At 41.9% G+C, this 18,623-nt stretch overlaps 1 protein-coding gene across 12 annotated transcripts in view; it reads right to left on the reverse strand.

Moving 5' to 3' along the window:
• STAU1 (staufen double-stranded RNA binding protein 1) overlaps nucleotides 1–18,623 on the reverse strand; it is a 62,667-nt gene that overhangs the window by 21,528 nt on the left and 22,516 nt on the right. For 6 of the 12 annotated variants that reach the window (XM_055545243.1, XM_055545242.1, XM_055545239.1 and 3 more), the window contains 3 exons: nucleotides 16,868–17,024; nucleotides 14,512–14,650; nucleotides 13,093–13,258 (listed from right to left, as the gene is read on the reverse strand). In XM_055545243.1, coding sequence (XP_055401218.1) covers nucleotides 13,093–13,258; nucleotides 14,512–14,650; nucleotides 16,868–17,024 — 462 coding nt within the window. The remainder of the gene's footprint in view (nucleotides 1–13,092; nucleotides 13,259–14,511; nucleotides 14,651–16,867; nucleotides 17,025–18,623) is intronic. The other 6 variants (XM_055545250.1, XM_055545251.1, XM_055545247.1 and 3 more) reach the window with 1 other exon arrangement.

Consider the following 18,623-nt stretch of genomic DNA (forward strand, 5'->3'; position numbering starts at 1 on the left):
TCAGTCTATGTGGGCCACAGCAAGGACAAATGGAGGTCTCTCCACCTGGGTATGTGGGTTTCTTATTTGGACAAAAAGTCGCTGGAAACCACTTTAAAAAAAAAGATGCAGTGGAACAGTTATAAAACCACTATGGGTCTCACACTTCACTGCTGCTGGTGAAAACGCAAGATGCAAACCAACAAAACTGCCTGCCGGCTTAGTTGCTTCAGTCGTGTCCAACTCCTTGCGACCCCATGGACTGCAGCCCCCCAGGCCCCTCTGTCCATGGGGTGCTCCAGGCAAGAACACTGGAGTGGGCTGCCATGCCCTCCTCCAGGGATCTTCCCAACCCAGGGATCAAACACATGACTTTTATGTCTCCTGAACAGGTAGGCAGGTTCTTTACCACTAGCACCACTAGCCTTGAACAAAAGCTGCCTCCAGCTCTGTAACAAGGTTCATTTACAACCTCCAGGGGCTGGACTAAGAGGGGCAGAGATCTCTGTGCACGAGGCCCACATGGATTCTATACTGTGCAGGGGTGGTAATATGAGAAACAAGATCAGCAGTGATCCCAAAACAGGGCAATGCACCCGTGTTTTTCTTATTCCTGGGGATTCTTTAATCAAAGAACTTGTAAAATCTTAGTTTCAAGATCAGGATTTCTATGACAGGAACCTGTGGCTGAAATTACTGAACAGGCAATGTGCAGCCAAATCCAGGATTCGATCTGTTGTGTATTTCCTGAGGTAGAGTCTAACCCTAACCTAGGATCCGTATTTCAAGCTATAAACAAAAGAAAGCTCTAAATTTTAAAAAAAATTAAGAATTAAGAATAGGATCCTATAAACACAAATTTAACTAGACAATGTAATTTCTCCTTTCATGATAAAATTTTCTTTCCATCTGGTTTCATTTTACTTGCTGCCTGGTGATATACTGTTTACATAGCAATTTCCGATGGTTTAGTAAGCGGAACACATTTTTACACTTGCTGTTTAAATCCTAAAGAGAAAGAGGGCCTGCCGTTTTATGAGTGAATCTTTAAAGCCATAAATCTCCAAGCAAGGTATCTTAGAATTCTAGGTTTCCACAGAAGTTTAGTTTGAAATTTATTTTTTAAATAGGTTTAAACAAACCTATTAAAAAGCATTTTTAAAAGTAAGCCTGTTCAACAAATAGTGCTGGGAAAATCAGATATCTACACACAGAAAAAATGAAGTTGGACTCTTACCTCATACCATATTCACAAATTAACTCAAAATGGATCAAAGACCTAAATGTAAGGGCTAAAAGTATAAAACTCTTAGAAGAAAACACAGGGGGAAAGCTTCATGACACTGGATTTGGCAATGATTTCTTGGATAGAACACCAAAAGCATACGTAAATTCTGACTTCATCAAAATTTAAAACTTTAGTACAAAAAAACTACCCAAAAAACGCTGGTACATTAAAGGACACAAGAGAACAAAGACAACCCACAGAATGGAAGAAAATACTCACAAAGCACATATTTGATAAAGAATTAATGTCCAGAATACATAAAGAACTATAACAACTCAACAACAAATAATGCAATTCAAAAATGGAGAAAGGATTTGAACAGACATTTCTCCAAAGGAGACATGCAAATACAAAACATCACTACTCAAAGAGATCACATCAGTCGCTCAGTCGTGTCCGACTCTTTGCGACGCCATGAATCGCGGCACGCCAGGCCTCCCTGTCCATCACCAACTCCCGGAATTCACTGAGACTCACGTCCATCAAGTCAGCGATGCCATCCAGCCATCTCATCCTCTGTCATTCCCTTCTCCTCCTGCCCCCAATCCCTCCCAGAATCAGTCTTTTCCAATGAGTCAGCTCTTCGCATGAGGTGGCCAAAGTACTGGAGCTTCAGCTTTAGCATCATTCCTTCCAAAGAAATCCCAGGGCTAAGCTCCTTCAGAATGGACTGGTTGCATCTCCTTGCAGTCCAAGGGACTCTCAAGAGTCTTCTCCAACACCACAGTTCAAAAGCATCAATTCTTCGGCACTCAGCCTTCTTCACAGTCCAACTCTCACATCCATACATGACCACAGGAAAAACCATAGCCTTGACTAGACGGAACTTTGTTGGCAAAGTAATGTTTCTGTTTTTGAATATGCTATCTAGGTTGGTCATAACTTTCCTTACAAGGAGCAAGCGTCTTTTAATTTCATGGCTGCAGTCACCATCTGTAGTGATTTTGGAGCCCAGAAAAATAAAGTCTGACACTGTTTCCACATCTATTTCCCATGAAGTGGTGGGACCGGATGCCATGATCTTCGTTTTCTGAATGTTGAGCTTTAAGCCAACTTTTTCACTCTCCTCTTTCACTTTCATCAAGAGGCTTTTGAGTTCCTCTTCACTTTCTGCCATAAGGGTGGTGTCATCTGCATATCTAAGGTTACTGATATTTCTCCCGGCAATGTTGATTCCAGTTTGTGTTTCTTCCAGTCCAGCGTTTCTCATGATGTACTCTGCATATAAGTTAAATAAACAGGGTGACAATATACAGCCTTGACGAACTCCTTTTCCTATTTGGAACCAGTCTGTTGTTCCATGTCCAGTTCTAACTGTTGCTTCCTGACCTGCATACAAATTTCTCAAGAAGCAGATCAGATGGTCTGGTATTCCCATCTCTTTCAGAATTTTCCACAGTTTATTGTGATCCACACAGTCAAAGGCTTTGGCATAGTCAAGAAAGCAGAAATAAATGTTTTTCTGGAACTCTCTTGCTTTTTCGATGATCCAGCGGATGTTGGCAATTTGATCTCTGGTTCCTCTGCCTTTTCTAAAACCAGCTTGAACATCAGGAAGTTCACGGTTCACATATTGCTGAAGCCTGGCTTGGAGAATTTTGAGCATCACTTTACTAATGTGTGAGATGAGTGCAATTGTGCGGTAGTTTGAGCATTCTTTGGCATTACCTTTCTTTGGGATTGGAATGAAAACTGACCTTCTCCAGTCCTGTGGCCACTGCTGAGTTTTCCAAATTTGCTGGCATATTGAGTGCAGCACTTTCCCAGCATCATCTTTCAGGATTTGGAATAGTTCAACTGGAATTCCATCACCTCCACTAGCTTTGTTCATAGTGATGCTTTCTAAGGCCTACTTGACTTCACATTCCAGGATGTCTGGCTCTAGGTCAGTGATCACATCATTGTGATTATCTGGGTCGTGAGGATCTTTTTTGTACAGTTCTTCTGTGTATTCTTGCCATCTCTTCTTAATATCTTCTGCTTCTGTTAGGTCCATACCATTTCTGTCCTTTATCGAGCTCATCTTTGCATGAAATGTTCCTTTGGTATCTCTGATTTTCTTGAAGAGACCCCTAGTCTTTCCCATTCTGTTGTTTTCCTCTATTTCTTTGCATTGATCGCTGAAGAAGGCTTTCTTATCTCTTCCAGCTATTCTTTGGAACTCTGCATTCAGATGTTTATATCTTTCATTTTCTCCTTTGCTTTTCGCTTCTCTTCTTTTCACAGCTATTTGTAAGGTCTCCCCAGACAGCCATTTTGCTTTTTTGCATTTCTTTTCCATGGGGATGGTCTTGATCCCTGTCTCCTGTACAATGTCACGAACCTCATTCCATAGTTCATCAGGCACTCTATCTATCAGATCTAGGCCCTTAAATCTATTTCTCACTTCCACTGTATAATCATAAGGGATGTGATTTAGGTCATACCTGAATGGTCTAGTGGTTTTCCCTACTTTCTTCAATTTAAGTCTGAATTTGGCAATAAGGAGTTCATGGTCTGAGCCACAGTCAGCTCCTGGTCTTGTTTTTGCTGACTGTATAGAGCTTCTCCATCTTTGGCTGCAAAGAATGTAATCAGTCTGATTTCGGTGTTGACCTTCTGGTGATGTCCATGTATAGAGTCTTCTCTTGTGTTGTTGGAAGAGGGTGTTTGCTATGACCAGTGCATTCTCTTGGCAAAACTGTATTAGCCTTTTCCCTGCTTCATTCTGTATTCCAAGGCCAAATTTGCCTGTTACTCCAGGTGTTTCTTGACTTCCTACTTTTGCATGCCAGTCCCCTATAATGAAAAGGACTTCTTTTTTGGGTGTTAGTTCTAAAAGGTCTTGTAGGTCTTCATAGAACCGTTCAACTTTAGCTTCTTCAGCGTTACTGGTTGGGGCATAGACTTGGATTACTGTGATATTGAATGGTTTGCCTTGGAAACGAACAGAGATCATTCCATCATTTTTGAGATTGCATCCAAGTACTGGATTTCGGACTCTTTTGTTGATCATGATGGCTGCTCCATTTCTTCTGAGTGATTCCTACCCACAGTGGTAGATATAATGGTCATCTGAGTTAAATTCACCCATTCCAGTCCATTTCAGTTCGCTGATTCCTAGAATGTCGACATTCACTCTTGCCATCTCCTGTTTGACCACTTCCAATTTGCCTTGATTCATGGACCTGATATTCCAGGTTCCTATGCAACACTGCTCTTTACAGCATCGGACCTTGCTTCTATCACCAGTCACATCCACAGCTGGGTACTGTTTTTGCTTTGGCTCCATCCCTTCATTCTTTCTGGAGTTATCTCTCCATTGATCTCCAGTAGCATACTGGGCACCTACTGACCTGGGGAGTTTCTCTTTCAGTATCCTATCATTTTGCCTTTTCATACTGTTCATGGGGTTCTCAAGGCAAGAATACTGAAGTGGTTTGCCATTCCCTTCTCCAGTGGACCACATTCTGTCAAATGTGGTCCACTGGAGAAGGGAATGGCAAAGAGAAACGCAAATCAAAACCACAGTGAGATAAACCTCACACCCATAAGGACAGCCACAGAAAATGGTAGTGTTGTCAACGTTGTGTAGAAATTGAAATCTTTCTGTTGAAAGAAATTGCACATTTCTGTTGAAAATGTAAGATGGTGTGGCCTCTGTGGAGAACAGTATGGTGGGTTTCTAAAAAATTTAAACATAGAATTACAGTATGATCCAGCAATTTCACTGCTAAACACATACTCAAAAGAATTAAAAGCAGGCATTCAGATACTTGTACATCAATGTTCACAGCAGTATTATTCACAATAGCCAGAAGATGATAATCATACAAACGTCCATCAACAGATGAATGGATGAAAAAAATGTACAGATACAGCGGTCAGTCTTAAAAAGTAATGGGGTGCGCGTGGGAGACTGGAATTATAAAACAAGCTACAAAACAGAGGAACCTTGAAAACATTATGATAAATGAAGTAAGTGAGACACAGAAGACAAACGTGCACTGCCACGCAGTGTCTCCAATGGAAGCACAGACAGACGCAGGACAGAGGCGCACCACGGGCCTAGGACAGCGGGGTCCGTCACTGCTGCAGTTTGGGTGTGACGTGCAGAAAGGGTCTTGAAAATGGACAGTGGTGACGGGGGCATGCACCGAGAATGTATTTAAGGCCACTTTTTGTGCACAACCACATCTGTTGACAGCTGTTTATTTGAAGAGCTCAGAGATTTTTACAATACATGAGCTATTCACACTCTCTCATGATACATAACTGTGTCAATGAGAATGTTTTCCTCAGGTGCAACCAGAACCAAATCTGGAAACAAACCAGGTGCTGCTGACACAAGACTTGCACCCCAATTTTCCATTTGTTTTATTTGTTCATTATACCAGTTCAATTCCTTTTAATTTTTACTTCTAGTTATGACCTGTTTCAAACATACAGAAAAGTACAGATAATAATGTAACCCACAACTCTACTGGATATAACAAACGGCAACACTAAACACCACTGACATTATTTTTTTCCTTTGATAAGGAAAACAATTAAGTCCTTCTCACACTCCTTCCCACAGGAGAGTTAACCACTACTCTAAAATGGGACCGGATCTTTCCCAGCCATGTGGGTTTTTTGTTGTTGTTTTTTAATGGACAAAAACAATATATAGGGTAATTTGGTGTTGTGAAAATTCACATAAATCATTCTCACTGACTGCCTTTATAAATACTCTAAAATTCAAACTGACAAGTTCTACTAATGAACTTACTTTTGTACTTTGCATATTGAGGTTCCACCTAAATCTATCAGGAACTACCTAAGTCTACTACTGAATTCTAAACTCTCAGCCAGTGTTTCTCAAGCATAACAGCATCAGGATTACTTGGGAGCTGTACAAATACAGATGCCAGAGCCCCGCTCCAGATATGTGAACTCAAATTTCCACAGGTAGGGCCTGGATATCCATTTTATATATGGTTTCTTTTTTTTAAAATCCCCTAGTGACCAGAGTTGAGATTCACAGCTCGAAGCTACTGCTTCAAACAGAACTGCAGATTGGACAAAGCAGCCAGTAAACTAAAAATGCAAAACAGAAAACAAAGATATACATATATCTGGAAGAGAGATTATATTGCTCTTTTACATAAATAATTTTAATATTATCTGGACTGGACAAAATGTTGCAATGGGGGAAGCAGCAAATGACTCAAAAAAAAAAAAAAAAAATCCACAAATACCATTCCCAGTGAGATGAAGAAACTGTAGCAGGCCTTCAGTCTTACCTTCAGGAAGTGGGAATTATTGTTAACATCAATCCCATAGTGTATGGTTCAGCAATAAAATCTAGGCAACATTAAGGAAAAAAAACAAAAACACTCTGAACCATGCTTAACCCTCAACATGCCAGGGAAAAACAACCATCACCATTTACCATCTGGCTCCAATGGACCCTCTAGATTTTTCTATACTTAAAGTCATTTTACAAGTAACATACAAAATAAGAGGACAACAAAAAATCATTCCATTATAGATTTTAATAAAAAAAAATAACAAACTTAACTTTTTATTCCAGGTTTGTAGTCAGGAATGAAGGCAAATATACCCAAAACAGGCAAAGACACTAAACACAGCTAACAGCTCTCCAGCTGCCACGCCTGAACCTCAGAGCACAGCCCACAGTAACGCCGCCAGACTGCACGCCCTCTCCCGTGGGTGCCAGCCTATGGTGGTTCCGATTCTTCCTGTACTCGTATTGTCAAAACATATTACTTTTGAAAATGACTCATAACTGTTGAAGGGAGAACAGCCTTCTCCTTTGCTCCATAACTACAAAATGCTTTCATTTCCAGGTTTATAAACACCAAGAGAAGGATCAGCCTAATGATCTTTTTTTCATTATTGTATCATCAATTTCCTTCTAACACCCACACCTCCTTCTGCATGATCCAGTTATTTTGTGGATATTAAGTGGCAAGAAAATTCTGGTGGCTAAGCATCATATGCAAGAAATCTGTCATACAAATATTTTTAGAAAGTCAAAACAGGATGGTTCAGTTCTTGTAAAATACTATGTGGTAAAAGTCCTTCCTGTTGAATGACTGACCAGGAGAGAATGCACATCTCTTTTTCATATACCACAGAAACACAGTCCCCTCGCAGACTCTTGAGTCTGGGCAAACTTATCTAAGGTATCATCTGAAGACCCCCAGTCCAAGTCACATCCATACTCAATCTCCCTGTCCCCCTGAGAGGCCAGAGTGCTGCTGTCTGTCTCTCTGCATTCATCTTCCGATTGGTCTAACAAGGAAAATGTCTTCCTCCATCAGTTTTCTTTTGTTTGCCAGTAGGGATGGAAAAAGAAAAATTCTGAATTCTCACTTGGGTTCAACAAAAGCTAAAAGCAGAGTAAAAAGACAGGTGTCTCCAGTCTTCCTTTGTATCTTCTTGAAAGATAACATGATATATTAGGCAATGCAATAAGAACATCAAAGATGATGCAACAGTGACAATTATTTCACAACTATATCATCCATTGAGGGATTTCATCATTCTTCCACTTCCTTATTATTTTAGTCTTGTTTATTGCAGATTTGGGAACACATAATAGTGCTGAAATAGTATGTAGGATGACAAGCAGCAAAATGTTTCAGAACACAAGAAAATTAAGAGTCCATAATGTTAAGATTTATAAAAGGGTCCAAAGGACCCTCATGATTGTAAGACAAATTATCATTCTACTTTCAAAATTAAGTATATTTTTACCTTGTTCTTTTAAACCTCTAGAAAAAGAATAAGTCACGTAATATCATTTCTTACAGAACTAGAAAAAAGCTCAAAAATAAAAATTGGGTTCAATGGACCTTGAGCGTATAGTGAAATATAGATAGTATAATGAAAAGTAAGGTCTCCAATTTTAGTTTATTCCTACTTAAACACATCCCTGGCTCAAGTGAAGATAAGAACTCAAGAACAGGAAGAGCTACATTTATGTATTTTTACAGAAGTAGTATTTAAAAACCAGGGCTCCCCTGGTAGCTCAGCTGGTAAAGAATCTGCCCGTAATGCAGGAGACCCCAGTTCGATTCCTGGGTCAGGAAGTTCCTCTGGAGAAGGGATAGGCTACCCACTCCAGTATTCTTGGGCTTCCCTGGTGGCTCAGACAGTAAAGAATCCGCCTGCAACACGGGAGACCTGGGCTGGGGAGATCCCCTGGAGGAGGGCATGGCCACCCACTCCAGTATTCTTGCCTGGAGAATTCCATGGACAGAGGAGCCTGGCGGGCGACAGTCCATGGGGTCGCAAAGAGTCAGACACAACTGAGTGACTAAGCACGGCATGGTATTTAAAAAAAGAAAACTTCAAACAGTACAATTTTAAGAAGTCTGTCTTCTAACACTACCTGGACCAAGAGAAAACTAATTTTAAAGCTTGATATAACCTTCAAGATAGAAACTGCTGCTGCTGCTAAGTCGCTTCAGTAGTGTCCGACTCTGTGCAACCCCATAGACGGCAGCCCACCAGGCTCCCCCGTCCCTGGGATTCTCCAGGCAAGAACACTGGAGTGGGTTGCCATTTCTTTCTCCAGTGCATGAAAGTGAAAAGTGAAAGTGAAGTCGCTCAGTCGTCTCCGACTCCTAGCGATCCCACGGACTGCAGCCTACCAGGCTCCTCCGTCCATGGGATTTTCCAGACAAGAGTACTGGAGTGGGTTGCCATTGCCTTCTCCAAAGACAGAAATATGCACATCCAAATATACAGAGATACACACACACACACACACACACACACACACACAGCTGGCGCCTTCATTTATTCAACTCAAACAACAGCACTATACTTGCAGTAATAGCTCTGCGTCATGGTTCCCCCGCCCATTCAATAGATTATACGCCTTCTTTTAGGTCTGCGTAAATAGATCTACCACACTCTGGTAGTCTTAGGATAAATGTATTCATTTATTATATTTAACCATTTCCCTAAGAATGGCCATATGAGGCTAGCTCCTGTTTTTCCCTATCACAGACACTGTAGCTATGCCCATCTTACTCCTAACACCTCAACACTGAGTAAGTCATCTTTTATTAGTACAAGCCATAGAAGGGAAAAGAAAAGAAAGGAACAGAATAGATAGAACAGAAAAGAACCGCTTTCCCAACTCAGGACCTTTGCACAAGCTGCTCCCTCTGCTGGGAATGTACTTGTCCTGTTCTCTTATTCATCTTCATCCTGAGCTTAAATGGCTCGTCCCTCAGGGCACCATCAGTACTCCAACCTAAACAAGACCCTCTATGCTCTCGTGATACGTGCTACTTTCATCCAAGCATTCGCTGCACTTCTCGATGGCACTCCATTCAACCAAGCTCCACACGGGGAGGGGCACTGCCGCTGTTTACCTGCAGGGATGGCCAAGCTCAGGGCCTGTTGTCAAGGGGTCAGACTACACCTGTCTTACAGATGGAAACTGCTGGCTTTATTGGCTATGCTCTAGAGAAGATGAACTGATCCACCACACAATCACAAGTGCTAAAATTATCAAGAACAAAACAGACTATTTTCAATGAGAACTTCCAACGCAGCCAGGCTGTGGGCAGACAGGCTCCTCGGGCCCTGTTGGCAGAGGCCTAAACAGGTGCCATCTTCCTGGTGGGGAACCTGGCCACATACATTACCAGGCAATTCCACTTTGAGTACTATGGCTCACAAAAATAACCACAGACATACACAAAGGTTTCATGACAACAATGTTCTTCACTACCTATTTTATAACAGGAAAAATTGCAAACAACCCAAAAATCAAGCCTCTTTTGTTGAAAAACTAAACTGGTATGCTCACACAGTGGAGCACTCTGCAGCCCTTGAAGATGGCTTAAAGGCATGCTGAATTTGAGTCCTCCATGGAATTTTAAGTAAATAGCATCAACACATCATAATAAGCACTTCAGTGGGGGAAAAAAAAAAGGTTATTGTACAATACCATCCCATTTTTGTGAAATAGATAGGAGTGTGTGCTTACTTACATATGCCCTGATATACACAAAAATGTTTACAATGACTACCTACAAGTGGGAAATTTATTTTTTCTTTTTTTGAAGTTAAAAATTGTTATAGTTTACAGGCATTCCTTGTTAAGAACAAAAAATTAAAGCTATCTTTTAAAACTGTCTTTCTTCCTTGCCCTGCTGCCCACTCTCCGGAGGGCCTGGGAGACCAGCGACAGCTCAGTCAGGTGGAAAGCCAAGTGTGTTTCACTTACAACTTCAAAGAAAATGTCATTTCTGAAGCACTGTTTGGGCCAGTCTTTGCACCATTTCTTAAGGGAACTGTCTCTACTTCAAATCACACAGAACTAGAAAACAGGCAAAGAGGAGGAAACAAGGGGACAAATGATGCCCATGACTCCCATCCAAGCTGCCTACAGAAGTCAGATGAGCCGAGGAAAGGGCGTCCGCTGCTCTAGCCTCTGCCCTCAGGCTTGAGGCAACCAACTGCTCCAGTGGGCGATGGGTCACTCTAAGGCTCTGACAGGCACTTTCCCTTTGCAGCAATACAGTGAGTTCAAACTTCCAAGCAGGATTCAAAGGCCGAAAACTGCCTAAGAAGCACTGACAATATTTAGGACCTGTGATTCCCAAACCCTGACTGTTTCAGTTACTCTAAGAGCTTGTTAAAAAGGAAAAAATAAAATAAAAAGTCAGACTTCCCTGGCAGTTCAGTGGCTAAGACTCTGTGCTCCCAATGCAGGTGGCACGGGTTCAATTCCTGGTTAGGGAACTAAGATCCCACATGCCATGTGGCATGGCCAGGAAAAAAAAGAAAAAAAAAGCCAGATTCATGGGTCTTAGCCTACTGCATTAGAATCTAGAATCGTGTGGGTTAGGCCAAGGAATTTTTTTTTTTTTAATTCTCAAGTGATTCCGAAGCAGACGGCCCACATACCAGTGTTCAGTAATCATTTAACAACTGCTGGCTAGAAGGAACCAAGAAATACCTACTCCATCTGATTCCAATTAGATTAGCACCAAAGTCAACTCAACAAATGCAATGCCTCCAAAAATGACTCAGATTTCACAACCTTCAGTACTTTAACAAATTTCACCACTAAGGGCCTCATCCTTTCACTTCAATAAATCCTCCTAAGTTATAGCCCATTCCTTTCTATTTGGTCCTCAGTGAACTCTGGAAATAGAACATCTCTGTTAAAATGTGTGATTGCGCTCAAGCTGAAAATGCACCGAAACAAAAGAAAAATAAAACCTTCCCATGCAGCTAGCCACGAACCACAGAGCACTGCCCTGAGCTGGGTCACCCTAGAGGACAGCTGGACACAACAGACCTCTGCAAGCACCCCGCCAAAGGCCCCCCAACTTCATACCTATCACCCATTTGGCTCAACGTTCTGTGCAAGATCTTCTGATTGTTTGAGAAGTTGTTTCTCGAGCAAGAAAAGTCAAATGCTTCCAAGGGATATGTTCAGGAGGCATTTCCCGCTGTGATAAACAGAACCATGAAATCACAACGTTTTCTACTCAGTGGGCTCTCCTGGACCTTTGGTGATCCAACTGCTTTATCAGAGCCAGCCACTAACGCTCTGGCCGCTCAATAGCATGGAGTCATTTTAGTGATGATTTAGTGATGTTCTAAGACCTATATTCCTATTTAGTCACAACATCCTATACCTATCATGATCATTTTAAAACACAGCCCCCAGGGGAGTCCCCTGGGGGTCCAGTGGACGGGGCTCCACAGTCTCACTGCCCAGGGCCTGGGCTGGACCCCTGGTTGGGGAACAGTCCCACAAGCTGCACGCTGTAACCAAAAATAAAAAAAATAAGTCCCCAATTCTTTGATACTCCTCTCATCCACAAGTGGGGTTCTCAACATTGTGAACGTACCAATGGTCACTGACCTGTACACTTACAACGGTTAAAACTATGAAATTATGTGAATTTTGTCTCAATACAAAAATAAATCAATAAATAAAAGTGAGCTCCTGTAGCCCCTTCTTGAGTCTGGGCTCCCTGACTGTTTGACCTACAAGATACGGCAGAAGTGGTGCTGGGCTGAATTCTAAGCCGGGGCCCTGAGACGCTGGCAGCGGCTTCCACCTCCTGTCTTCCAGAATGCGCCCTCCTGGGACCGAGCCACCATACCGTGAGGGTGTATAGAGAGTCTCTGCTCAGGCCACAGGGGAGGGGAACTGAGGTCGCGGGACCGAGGCCCCCTCTTTGATCGCAGACGACAGCACAGCCAACTGGCTAGAGCGCCGCCTTGGACCAGACCCTCCAGCCCCGCAGCGCCACATCGGCGTGAGCTGCGCAGCAGAAATGAGGTCTCCATGCCACTCTCTCCCTGGACCGCAGGCTTGTGAGCAGGATAAAGGCCTGGAGGTATCTAAGCCACGAAGTCTTGGGACAGTTCGTTAAGCACAAATGGTTAACAGGCATTTCAAGATAATAAAGAAAACATCTGGTCAAAATGGCTTCAGAAAATCCCCTAACCTGATACCATAAAACAGATTCCGACAAGAATAATGTTCAACATGGAAGAGTTCATCGCATGCTCTTCACCACTCAAGTGAGTCACAATCTTTCTAACATGTTCAGAACTACGCCGCTGAGTGCACAAGAAGGAACCCGACTTTCCTGCTGAAGTTTCTGAGGTGGGTGGAGGGGCAAAAAGGCAAGAAACCTACAGGGCACCAGAACTTGTACGTTATCTAACAACAAATATTAAGCACAGCTCTCAATGCATCCTCTTAGAAAAACCAACCTGAAGCGATGTCTTCCTACCACCCTCCCGCTCCACCCCAACCCCCAGGGGCCCCAGCTCAGGCTTCGCCTCACCTCCAGCCTCTCAGAGGGGGGCTCGCTCTGCAGGATCCTCAGGGCTTTCGCAGCAGCATCATGTTTTGCAGCCTGTCTCGTCTTTCCTTTCCCATTAAATTGCTGTCCTCCCACAGAAAGTTCAACTTGATAAAGTAAAGGTGGGACTGGAAATGGGTAAAAGTACCTAAAAATAGAAGGGGATGAGGAAAATTAGTCTCAGATAAGTCACCATACCATCTCTGACAAATTCCAGGTATTTCCTTCATCACAGGTCCTAATTACAGCAGTGTTTGCTCACCAATAATGAGTCCTCATCAGCACATCCAGAGATTTCATACGTTTATGCTAGATTAGAACTGCCACACAGTATGAGCAAATACTGTTTACATTTCACAAAATAAACTGACTTACAAATTACATGAGTTCAATGTATAAAGCTAACCCATACTTACAAAATCTAAACTGGATTAGACTTTGGTTAGGAAAGAAAACTTAACTTGCTCTACTTTCTCATACCTGAAATTCACTTTCATGTCTCCAGAAAAGAATGGGAATTTTTTAACCAAAGTCTTTTAGTCTTTATCTTGTCTGACATAAATATAGCTATTTCTTCTTTCTTTCAGTTTCCATTTGTATGGAATATCTTTTTCTCTGCCTTCACCTTTGAATTTGTGTGTTCCTGAAACTGCAGAGTCTCTTATAGACTGCATACAATTGGGTCTTTTGTTTCTTTAAATTCAGTCGTCCACTCTTGTGTCTTTCAATTAGACAATTGGATCCATTTATATTTAAAGTAACTATTGATTAGACCTGCATTTCTAGAAATCCCAACAGCCTAGAGCCTAGCAGAGGCTGGTTTCTATTTTTAAAATGGCTTTGGCCTCCACCTCACTCCCACCCCAAAGTAGGGCAGGGAAATGAAGACCTCCAGTTTGATCATCAATCTCTCCACTAGTGTCTTAAGACCTGGAGCAGAAGGTTTTAAATGCATGGCACTTTCAGGTTTCAACTAATGCTGCACTGCACCTGTATACCAAGGCTATTTACAAAGCACATAAGTAAGTTCAAATGTAAAGAAGTACCCAGTAAACACTAATCAAGAAATCGATGAGGGCTGAGAACTGTGGTGTCACAGGAATTATGTTCAAGTATGACTCAGCTGCACAAAGCAGTTACACGCGGGTGACCTTTAACCAGACTGCTTGGGGCACGAGCTGCACTGCCTGTGAGGAATGTGCCCAAGACCTTTCCAATGACAGGAGTTCAAAGAGCATCAAAATGCAGTTCCAGTGACAGCAGGACAATTCAGACAGACGGCACCCTTTGGCAGGCAAAGAGGGCCAGACCATTATGCACGCTACAATCCATACATCTCACCATTCTACATGAAAGAGCAAATATATTTTCACCTGGATTTAAAACAAAACAGACACGTACCTTGGGGGATAAGCACCTCCTCTCATGTTGTAGTTATAAGTGGACTGCATCCGAGAGTAAGGGTCGACAGGCTTATACATTGGTTTTTTCCCAAGTTTCATGCACAGTGCATTTAGCTCTACAGTAGGGGTTATGCTTTCTGCAACACAGAATCAAAACAAGAACTTTTTTTCCTGATATGAGAATGACACTGACTAAAATCAAAAAGAATAGCATGCTTTCTACTAATGGACTCATGATGCATTTCATGAAAGGCTCTAAGTACTTCACTGCTAGGCATCAGGTCAGGAAATCCAAGAATCTGCTGTGATTTCTAGGTATTAATACACAATCAACAGCACAAAATATACGGTAACAGCTATTGAGGAGCAGCAATGTAACACAAGATGTTAGCAGTGAGAATCAGCTGTCAGAAAAAGGTTCCAATGCACATCAAATTTCATGATTAAAAGATCCCACAGGACTGTCCAAATCATTTGTTTGGCAGTACTCAACCAATATAACTCTGGTTGTACTGACTGACTGCCTTACACTTAGAAGGACGTCCATACACATTATTTCATAGGACAATGCATTTATTCAGTACTAACTGGAGGCAAAGCACTGTGCTGAGCTTGAGAAACACAATTCTTGTCCCAGAGGAGTCCAGAGAACACAAGACACACTTCAAGAACTCTGATACAACATTATGTGTGCTGTAAGGAAAGGTGCAGAATCGCCGAGGAGAAGACTGTAAATTCTATCTGGAGAAGTCAGATGACATCCACAAAATACTTAGATGTTTTCTTTCTTAATATTTATAATGGGATTTGATTTGTGGTAATACTTGTTAGAAAAATGAGTTCTGTTTCCATATACAACAGGAACGAGTATATCTTAGGTTATCTCAAAATTATCAATTTTAGAAAATACTCATCATTCTTCCTTCTCTTTTTTCCCCTCTAAGTTCATCCAATTCATAAACCTTTAAAAATCATTGTAAAAGAAAACCAACCTGGAAAGATTAGCATCAGTGCACAATCACATTTAAAATCAACAGCTTCATATCAAACACAGAACAACACTAGCAATGGCAAAGTTCAACTGAAATGCACACAAAAATCCACTTGAAAATGCATCTTTAGGATGTAGGTAGAGGAAAATAAAAATGACTTGATTCTGTACCATAACTGGTTTCACTAATCTAGTGCATAAATCAAACTTATAAGAATATCTTTAAGTCTGCAAAGTCAAGGGTCACATAAGTAATTAGGCTCTCTCTTTTTCTTTCTTAGCTAACATATGAACTATACTTTTTACACAATTCAAATAGTTGTGTTTTAAGTAAGAGCAGCTCTGACCCATAAAATTTATCTGCAGCAGAGGATAAATGTCGGAGAAGGCAATGGCACCCCACTCCGGTACTTTTGCCTAGAAAATCTCATGGACGGAGGAGCCTGGTAGGCTGCAGTCCATGGGGTCGCTAGAGTTGGACATGACCGAGCAACTTCACTTTCACTTTCCACTTTCATGCACTGGAGAAGGAAATGGCAACCCACTCCAGTGTTCTTGCCTGGAGAATCCCAGGGACAGGGGAGCCTGGTAGGCTGCCATCTATGGGGTCGCACAGACTCGGACACGACTGAAGTGACTTAGCAGCAGCAGCAGAGGATAAATGTGAAGCAAAGATCCCACAGAGAAAGCAAAAGGACAAGAAAGGCATGGCCGAGGCCTTCCCAGATCATTCCTGCGTGCGAAGGGCCTGGGTGACTTCACACACTTGAGGGGCGACTCTCCTCAAACAGCCACTGCTACCTACAGCTGCCAGGCCGGTGGTCCCCAAGCTTTCACAGGACACTCCTCTTTAACAGTATTCTCCCCAACTGGGACCCTTGCCTGAAGAGGTTCTATTAATCTGAATTTAAGAAATAAATATCTATTTTCTCATTCTTGCTAATTATCAAGAGACATAAAACTGACAATTGGGGTTACGATCAACATATTATAATCAATATTAACACACAAAGTTGAAGTGATTTTAGTTAAAACCCACATTCTCATAATCTATAGAACCCTTATCAAAAGAAAAAAAAATTCCTTTCATTAAGCTTTTCTGAAAGTCTCCGAAATCGTTTGGTGACATTCCCCACCTCCCGTGACCACCTCTCCAGATCATCAGGCATCGAGGGGCTGAAGACTGGGAACCACTGCTTTCGAGTAAGGTTAAGATTCCTAAAAGATAAGCATTTGCCACTGGTAGTGCAGACTCTGTGCTTTCAAAATCAACAAGTTAGTTAAGAAAGAACTCATATACACACTAAACGGATACCTCTAGACACACTTTTGAAAGGAACCTGTCTTGGCCCACGCATAATACCTGGATTTCTTCCTTCGCTACGAAAAGGGCGGACTATAGGTTTAGGAAATTTTGCTCCTTCCAAAGCTTTGGCAGCAGCTGTGTGTTGGGCCTTTTTAATACTAGTTCCTTCAGCTTCCCAGTGCTGATCTCCAAGTGTTAGCTGTACTGTAAACACCTACAAATGAAAATTGTGAGCTCTCAATTCAGGAAACCTGATGTTGACTAAAATATGTCACTTGGACCTTGAACATAATTTACGGTCATGGTTTAAAAGGCCTGGTCATCATCTTTGTAATTTATCCCTTCACCCGCTTTTCACTGTTTCTAGAAACATGAAAAGATACATACATCATCGACTTGTACTGCACAGCACTCCATGAAAAAACATCTTTTGAAAGATGGGTATAAGTACAGAAATTAAAAACTGTTCTCTTATATATTAAAATATTAAATGTTAATTATCTGGAAGCCATCCAAATAAAAATTGTCTTCCCATTTCTTCTCATGGAAGAAATTTAGCAAGCTTAATTTAGACACATAATAGTACCTCATACAAATGAAGACAGCATTTGTTGTAATTTGTTCACTGATTCTTGTCTGAAAATACAATCTCATTAGGCCAAAACCTCAAATGAATTTGGGAATGTCATTCAGGTAGTACAATGCTACCTTTTACTTTTCTAAGACTGTACTATTCAGACACTGCCCCCTCTTTCAGAAGATGAGATTCACTGCAAGCGAAGATCTAACATTTCTGAACTCAATTCTAAGGAGGCATTCAAAAGAGCTAATTTTGCCCTTAACAACTGCGGACAATGACAAGCCTCTTTTTTCCTTTTTAAGTATAAAGGGAACTTGTGTGCACTCTCCATTCGTAAAGTTAGGTTATGTTAATCCCATCAGAATTGGACAAATAATTCATCCAAAAAACACTAGGACCCACCACATCACAGTGATTCTTTAACACGTGTGTCCATCTGAAGAATAACCCAGGAAGCCTGGTAAAATACACGTGCCAGGAGTTTTGACTGAAAAGAACAGCATGAGCGGAGGCCTGAGCCTGTGTATTTTCAATAAGCTCCCAAAGTCGTTCTGATGCACTTCAATGGTTGAGATTCACTGCTCTGGAGCTTTTATTCTTCTGGTTTTCTTTATCACGGAATCTATCACTTTATTTAACTTACAAATAATTCACATGAGAAATGGTGATTTGAGTATGTCCAGGTCATTTAACGGAGAGGGCAATGGCACCCCATCCCAGTACTCCTGCCTGGAAAATCCCATGGACGGAGGAGCCTGGTGGGCTGCAGTCCATGGGGTCTCTGAGGGTCAGACACGACTGAGTGACTTCACTTTCACTTTTCACTTTCATGCACTGGAGAAGGAAATGGCAACCCGCTCCAGTGTTCTTGCCTGGAGAATCCCAGGGACGGGGGAGCCTGGCGGGCTGCCGTCTATGAGGTCACACAGAGTCGGACACGACTGAAGTAACTTAGCAGTAGCAATAGCAGTAGGTCATTTAAATTTGGTGCCTCTAGGGATGGGGGCAACTTGCCTTTAGAGCTGATTTTTCTTGTAGGTCTTAACTTCAGGATTCCCTCAGTGCACAGCTTCCACTAAAGGGCTAAAAATTAAAGAATCCTTCACCCTCCTTGAAATATTAGGGGTCTCCTGTATTTATGTTGCAGTTCATAAAGTTAGTCATTAAAGCACCGATAGCATGAACTCAAAACCCTGGCTGGCACGAGAAGTCAGACAGCAGAAGCAGCCTGCA

The sequence above is a fragment of the Bubalus kerabau genome, chromosome 13 (genome assembly GCF_029407905.1).
Source record: "Bubalus kerabau isolate K-KA32 ecotype Philippines breed swamp buffalo chromosome 13, PCC_UOA_SB_1v2, whole genome shotgun sequence".
Taxonomy (NCBI): domain Eukaryota; kingdom Metazoa; phylum Chordata; class Mammalia; order Artiodactyla; family Bovidae; genus Bubalus; species Bubalus kerabau.